The sequence below is a fragment of the Helianthus annuus genome, chromosome 5 (genome assembly GCF_002127325.2).
Source record: "Helianthus annuus cultivar XRQ/B chromosome 5, HanXRQr2.0-SUNRISE, whole genome shotgun sequence".
In the NCBI taxonomy this organism is placed as follows: domain Eukaryota; kingdom Viridiplantae; phylum Streptophyta; class Magnoliopsida; order Asterales; family Asteraceae; genus Helianthus; species Helianthus annuus.
In genome coordinates this window covers 31,186,639-31,194,260 of record NC_035437.2, presented here as the reverse complement: position 1 = coordinate 31,194,260, position 7,622 = coordinate 31,186,639, and the positions used below count along the sequence as shown (strand labels likewise).

Below are 7,622 nucleotides of genomic sequence, written 5' to 3'. Positions count from 1 at the left end.
CTGATTCGTTATACGTGCATACAATAGGACGTGATTAATTACTTGTGAGTGCATAACCTAGCATACCGAGCAAACCAAGGTGAGTTCACACGAGCCAAGGCATGGGTTCCCAGGGTGGGAATGGGTTGGATGATTACTTGTGCATACTTTGATATTATAACGAACGATTAAACTGTTGATGCTTACGAACTGCCTTCGCACACACCCTGGTCGGTAAAGACTATGGTCGCGAATAAACTACTCAACTGCCTTCGCACACACCCTGGTCGGTAAAGACTATGGTCGCGAATTGATTAACCGCCTTCGCACACACCCTGGTCGGTAAAGACTATGGTCGCGAACTATTCGAACCTAATCTTCGCACACCTGCCTGGGAGGCCGCGATGGAACTAATCATATGGAACGTAACGATTAAACCATTACTCACACTATACGATATTGAACTTTAAACTGTGAACTCGCTCAACTAGTTTGTTGATTATCTGCTGCATGCCTTGCAGGACCTTAGGTACATAATGGAGCTTGCACTGGAGGAGCGGGACGTTGTGGGCAGTGGATTATGAACGCTACGTTTAAACATTTCGAATAATTGAACTTATGGTTTACTTGGGTTATTTACTTATGCTTCCGCTACTGATACTATGATTGTTTTGAAACATCAATTGTATTGAATGAGGTTTTACGAACTACTTTATTTATGTTATGCTATGTTCAATATGATTGATGGCTTGATCCTGGTCATGTCACGCCTCCAAGCGGTGGTACTCCGCGTGTGGGATTTTGGGGGTGTGACAATTTTGATCTATTGTTATTTAATCATTTAGCATTTTATTTGAATCTGTATGTATTTTTGTTTTCACAATATTTGTTTTCGCATAGTATCATTCATTTAAGTTGTGCGCTGTCATTATAATGTATCTTTATATTTATATATTTATACATATATAATACATAAATTTTATGATTTAACACTCCGTATAAAATATAGACCATTGTACACAATTACCACCTTATTGTTTTGTTAAATTTTTTATATGAATCTTGATTGATGATTGATTAAATATTACTTAACATGTGTTCCAACATACCAACTATGTAATTTAACAATTCTTTTTCTAAATTCATAGCAATGCCTAAACGACCAAAAATTGTCTCCGTATACAATGACATTGATAAAGAAAACACTCAGGATGGTAAGTTATTTAAAGTTTTACAGTTTTTTTACCTTCTCAGTTATTTGATTATATAAATAGAGATGTATATTTTTTTTTATCCGCAGTTCACCGGAATGAAAACACATCCTCCGACATTGTTAACGGTATAGCACTAATTATTTCATTGTCCATTTATATTATTTTAGACCTACTTACTTAGCTCACTATTACGCTCGAATTTTTTATTAATTCTTCCATTTTTTTTGTGTCTCTTTAAAGTTCGACGAGGCAGAAGACCTTTATCAAGCATAACGAATGGTATTATTTTAAGTATATATTTTTATAACAAAATGAGAATTATTTTTTCCTTATCTACAACTAACTATTTTGATTTGTTATTGTTTGTTTATTATAATTTTTTTTCAATTTGTCTACGATTTTATAATAGCTGTCCTCCCAATTGTTACTCGAGACGAGGCATCTCATAGAAGAAAATTAAGAAAATTATACTTGGATAATAAGAAATCAAATGTGGGAACTACATCGTCATCCCTCAATATTGATTCCACTAATATTAATTCCACTTCCACTCCGTGTGTTACATCGGATAACATAGTCAACAGAATTGGTTTTCACAATTTTGAATCCACTCCTGAGGTGACTAATAATGTTACTCCAAGTCCGTCAAGTATTGTAACAAGTAAGTATTTCTTTATTTTAATGTTTATATATTTTTTTATGTTCTTATTGTTTTGCATCGCTATTTTTAATATGCTTTTTTGTCAATTGTAGCAGGTAACATTATTTGTAGTACCAGCAATCGTACAACGAGAAAAAACGGTATTGGAAATAATATTTCAACTGGCATCACATCAACCACCTGCACATCATCATTGAACCGTAATTTGCAAAGGCTATCATCTGGGAAACGTAAGTTGGTATCCAAAGCACGTATTTCGTCTCCTATACCAATGATCGACTTGACCACAGACGAAACCGTTGAACGAGATCCTTATAAAGGTGTTTCTACAGGTTAGGTTTGTTGATAAGTAGTGCTACATAGTGTAAAAATACCAAGTCTTAAATACGTATATCTTATTATTGTAATGAATGTTGTATATATAACTATAATGTTGTATGTTTTAACAGATTATTTGGATCACGGTGATCAAGTTATTACTTGTGAAGTTTGTTATGCAAAGTTATGGGACGCAGAGAAAGGAAGCGGAAGAAAAGAGGGTGGCAAAATATGTCATATGTTATGTTGTGGTTATGCCAAAGTTGTGTTACCGGATTACAAAACTGCGACACCTTATTATAAAAGTCTATTCATGTCCAATGACAATGAAAGCAAGCACTTTTTGAAGAACATTCGACGTTACAATTCTATGTTCGCGTTTACCTCAATGGGTGGTAAGGTTGACCAAACCGTGAACACTGGTAATGCTCCTTTTTGCTACAGAATTAGTGGTGAAAATTACCATTCTATTGGTAGTCTTGTGCCACCAAACGGAGGGAAGCCTAAATTTTGTCAGTTATACATATACGATACTGAAAATGAGTTGGCAAACAGGCAATCAGTTTTTAGGTACCATGCATGAACTAATTTTCTTAATAACATTTAGTTTAAGTATATATTTACTTAATATTTCAATTTGATGAAACAGGTCTTCAGACAATGCTTCCTCATCAACCTCTTCAGACGAAACTGATAATAAGCTGATACAACAAATCAAAGCAATGTTGGATGCCGACAATGTGCTTGTGAAAATTTATAGGATGGTTAGAGATTGCTTCCAACAAAATCCTAATACCACTTTAAAGCTTTGCCTTATTGGCAAAAGAGAACAAGATGGTCGGACTTATAACTTACCTACTTCCTCCGAGGTTGCTGCTCTTATTGTTGGAGATATCGATAACGCACTTGAGAATAGAGATATCGTTGTCGAGACACAAACAGGTTCATTAAAAAGAATAAGTGAATTGCATCCTTCCTATCTTGCACTTCAGTATCCTATTTTGTTCCCATATGGAGACGACGGTTACAGAATTGACATACCACATAGGGGTGTCATTGATGTTACTAACAAGAAACGCCCGAATTGTACAATGAGAGAGTTTTTTGCGTATCGTGTACAAGATCGTAGTAACCAGTTTTCATTGATTCTAAATTCTCGACGGTTATTCCAACAGTTCTTGGTTGATGCTTATACGATGATTGAGAGCGAGCGACTTAACTTTATAAGATTTCAGCAACAAGATCTCAGGTCTGATACATATGAGAATATCCGGAAACTAAGATATAAAGTCCAACAAGATTTGTCTAAGGTTGGAAAACGTATTTTCCTTCCATCTTCCTTTACAGGCGGGTCACGATATATGATGCAAAACTATCTTGACGCAATGGCAATTTGTAAATGGTATGGTTATCCAGACTTTTTTATAACCATTACCTGCAATCCCAAATGGCCGGAGGTTCAAAGGTTTCTTAAGGACACAAATCTTAATCCGGAGGATAGGCCTGATATTTTATCTCGAATTTTTAAAATAAAGCTAGATGCAATTTGTAAAGATTTGAAAGACTGTGATTTGTTTGGAAAAGCTTCAGCTGGTATGTTAATAAATTTACTTTTTAAAAATAACCTTAATGATAATTAACAGTTTCTTACTTTTTTTGTAGTTGTTTACACTATTGAGTTTCAGAAGCGAGGATTGCCTCATGCGCATATGTGCTTATTCATGGAGAATGATTACAAACTTCCAACTGTAGACCATGTTGATCAGTTTATTTCTGCAGAAATCCCTGATTTAAACCAAGACCCGGAACTATATACGCTTGTGAAAGGCCATATGATTCACGGTCCATGTGGTAATGCTAGAATGAGCCCCCCATGTATGGTTGATAGAAAATGTTCAAAAGGTTTTCCCAAGAAATTTCAAGATCACTCAACCTTGGATTCTAACGGATTTCCCTTATACAGAAGAAGAGATGACGGTTCCTTCGTTTTAAAAAATAAAATTGAGTTAGACAACAGAAGTGTTGTACCTTATAACAAAAAGCTTTTGAAAAGATATCAGGCGCATATAAACGTTGAATGGTGCAACCAAGCGGCGTCAATAAAGTATTTGTTCAAGTATATTAATAAAGGTCCTGATAGAGCAACAGTTGCTGTGGTTCCGAGCAATAATGAAAACGAGCAAGCAGAAAATGATGAAATTAAAGAGTATTATGACTGTAGGTATATATCTGCGTGTGAAGCCTCTTGGAGGATTTTTTCTAATGAAGTTAATTATAGGAGTCCTTCTGTTATGCGGCTTCCTTTCCATCTTCCTGGACAACAAACAGTTTGTTTCGGTCCTGATGAAGATATTAATCAAGTGCTAAACAAACCATCTGTGAACTCATCAATGTTTTTGTCTTGGATGCAACGTAATCAAGATCCTAACGACCATGTTGCACGTACACTAACATATGTACAGTTTCCGCGGTTTTATGTGTGGAAGCTTGACAAGCGTATATGGGTTCCGAGAATAAAAGGAAAAACAATTGGAAGAATTCATTCCGTTTCTCCATCTACCGGTGAAGCGTACTATTTAAGAATTCTTCTTAACAAAGTTAAAGGACCAACATCGTTTGATGATACTAAAACAGTTAATGGTCGAGTGTACGATACTTTTAGAGATGCTTGCTATGCACTTGGTTTGTTGGATGACGACTCGGAGTACATTGAGGCCATCAAAGAAGCAAATATATCAGGTAGTGCAGGTTATATTCGCAATTTATTCGCCACCATGTTACTGTCAAGCACATTATCTAGACCTGAAGTTGTCTGGGAAAGCACATGGAAGTATATGACAGATGATTTTCTGTACAGATTCTCAAAGTATCATCGTGTTTCAGGTAAAATTATAAATTTCATATTATGTTTTTGTGACAGTTACAAAAAATTTACCATTAAATTTTTATGTGGTTTTGATTTTTCACAGGTTTATCAATTCCTGATGAGCAACTAAAGAACTATGTTTTATGCGAAATCGAGAAGTTTTTAACTCGGAATAATTCATCGCTTCGAAGATTTTTATCAATGCCTTACCCGGATACTTCATCTTTAGATAACTTTCGCTGCCGATTGATTAACGAAGAGCTTGCTTATGACAGAACAGAGTTACAAAATGTTTATCAAGGTCAGGTGAATTTGTTAACGGATGAACAACGTGCAGTATATGAAGAAATTATGAACGCAGTTCATGGAGACAATGGAGGAGTATTTTTTGTTTACGGTTATGGCGGGACCGGTAAAACATTTTTATGGAAAACATTGTCTGCTGCAATTAGGTCAAAAGGTGAGATTGTATTAAACGTTGCATCTAGCGGAATTGCATCATTGCTGTTAGAGGGAGGAAGAACGGCTCATTCTAGGTTTCATATACCTTTGAATCTTAATGAGGATTCCGTTTATCATATCAAACCAGACGATGATGTAGCTAAATTACTACAGCAGACCAAACCCATTATATGGGATGAAGCTCCTATGGTTCATAAACATGCATTTGAGGCTTTGGATAGAACTATGCATGACATTTTCAATATATCTAATCCATCCAGGTCTGATGTTTTATTTGGAGGAAAGGTAATTGTATTTGGTGGTGATTTTAGGCAAATACTACCTGTTGTTCCAAACGATGGACGTCAAGAAATTGTGAATGCCTCATTATGTTCTTCTTATCTGTGGAGTAAGTGTAAGTTGTTGACGTTATCTAGAAACATGAGGTTAACTGTTGGAAGACCATCATCTGAAGTTGAAGAGATCAGTAATTTTGCAAAATGGTTGTTGGACGTTGGTGAGGGAAATGTTGGTGGTTCCAATGATGGAGAAGCAATAATTGAAATACCACCTGAGCTTTTAATTGATAGCATATCTGATCCAATTTCTAGCCTGATTGATTTTGTTTATCCGTCAATCTTGGAGAATTACAATGATCGTAATTACTTTAGTACCAGAGCTATACTTGCGCCTAAGAATGAGGTTGTTCACGAGATTAACGACAGATTGTTGGCAGTTTTCCCTGGTGAAGAAAAAGAGTATCTTAGTTCTGACAGTCTATGCCCTACTGAAGATGGCAATGTTGATCAGCAAAAAATATACTCCCCCGACGTGCTCAATGGTCTTAAAGTGTCTGGTTTACCAAATCATAGGTTAGTGCTTAAAGTTGGTGTTCCAGTAATGTTGTTGCGAAATATTGACCAACGAAATGGTTTGTGTAACGGTACAAGGTTAAAGGTCACAAAACTTTACAGCCGTGTTATTGAAGCTGAGATAATTTCTGGTGGAAATATTGGTTCTCGGACATTCATACCTAGAATGAATTTGGTACCTTCGGACCGAAAGATTCCTTTTGCATTTCAAAGGAGGCAATTTCCAATAACTGTATGTTTTGCAATGACGATTAACAAAAGCCAGGGACAGTCGCTATCTAAGGTTGGGTTGTACCTAAGACAACCAGTTTTCACACATGGTCAATTGTACGTAGCTTTATCCAGGGTTACAAGACGAGATGGAATCAAGTTACTAATACTTGACAATGATGGCAGGCCTACAAATAAAACAACCAATGTTGTATAAAAAGAGATATTCAATGGATTGTGAGTTTTTTATGTTTGTCATTTTTTTATCTTACTTCACGTTATTTGTATCATTTTTTATTATATGCGAAGAAACATATAACGAAGTATTTACGCATTAAAGTATATTCACGTTCTTATGTATTATTGAATCAATAGTTATTTCTGGTAATAATATTGGGACAAGAACTTTTATTCCAAGGATCCATCTTTCTCCGTCCGATAAACGAATTACTTTCAAATTATATAAAGTAACCGATTCACATATAAACAACAATAACTTATTATGTTAATATATATACATACACATTATTAATCAACAACCTTTTATAGATGATACCAACGTTACTTACATTCCAAAATATGGTTTTTTTTTCATGATATAAAACTAATTGTCTTTAAGGTTAACCACTTATTACATGTCCATAACAAAAGTAAACATAACATCATAACCACTGATTACATGTCCAAAACAAAAGTAAACATAACATAAGTAGCATAATATAGTCCTGATTTCGAGTACTCAAAAACCTTCTTCATTAGCTTATACATTTACCTTTCAACCTGCAGTAACTTCATCCACGTCTGATAAGATCAGCAGATTTCCTGTGCTTATGAATTTGAAATGCATTTTGTCACCCAGACGAAGCCCATTCTCTTTCATGAACATTGGCCAACCTTCGATTGCATACCTCACATCATCTCCATTCTTTTGGCGCCTAACATTCATATCGATTGTTTTTCCCTTCATGTTCCTCACTTTTAACACATGCACTTTGTTTTTTAATCCGCCAATTCTTACAACATTAGCAGGCAATCTCTGCATGAATATGATAATTAACAAT

General features: G+C 35.3%; 1 protein-coding gene across 1 annotated transcript; it reads left to right on the top strand.

Annotated features, from left to right (window-relative positions):
- Window positions 1-1,129: 1,129 nt before the first annotated feature.
- On the top strand, window positions 1,130-6,778 carry LOC110943117. Its single transcript, XM_022184873.1, has 7 exons — window positions 1,130-1,193; window positions 1,603-1,854; window positions 1,950-2,186; window positions 2,304-2,727; window positions 2,822-3,765; window positions 3,835-5,055; window positions 5,142-6,778. Exons 1-7 carry the CDS (start codon window positions 1,130-1,132, stop codon window positions 6,776-6,778), a joined length of 4,779 nt encoding a protein of 1,592 aa, XP_022040565.1.
- The last annotated feature ends 844 nt before the right edge of the window (window positions 6,779-7,622 follow it).

Excerpts from the sequence above, each read along its gene's own strand:
- LOC110943117 (XM_022184873.1), top strand. The coding sequence starts at position 1,130 with ATGCCTAAACGACCAAAAATTGTCTCCGTATACAATGACATTGATAAA. Across the intron at positions 1,194-1,602 it reads TAAAGAAAACACTCAGGATG|CTGTCCTCCCAATTGTTACT; the intron begins GTAAGTTATTTA and ends ATTTTATAATAG. Across the intron at positions 2,187-2,303 it reads TTATAAAGGTGTTTCTACAG|ATTATTTGGATCACGGTGAT; the intron begins GTTAGGTTTGTT and ends ATGTTTTAACAG.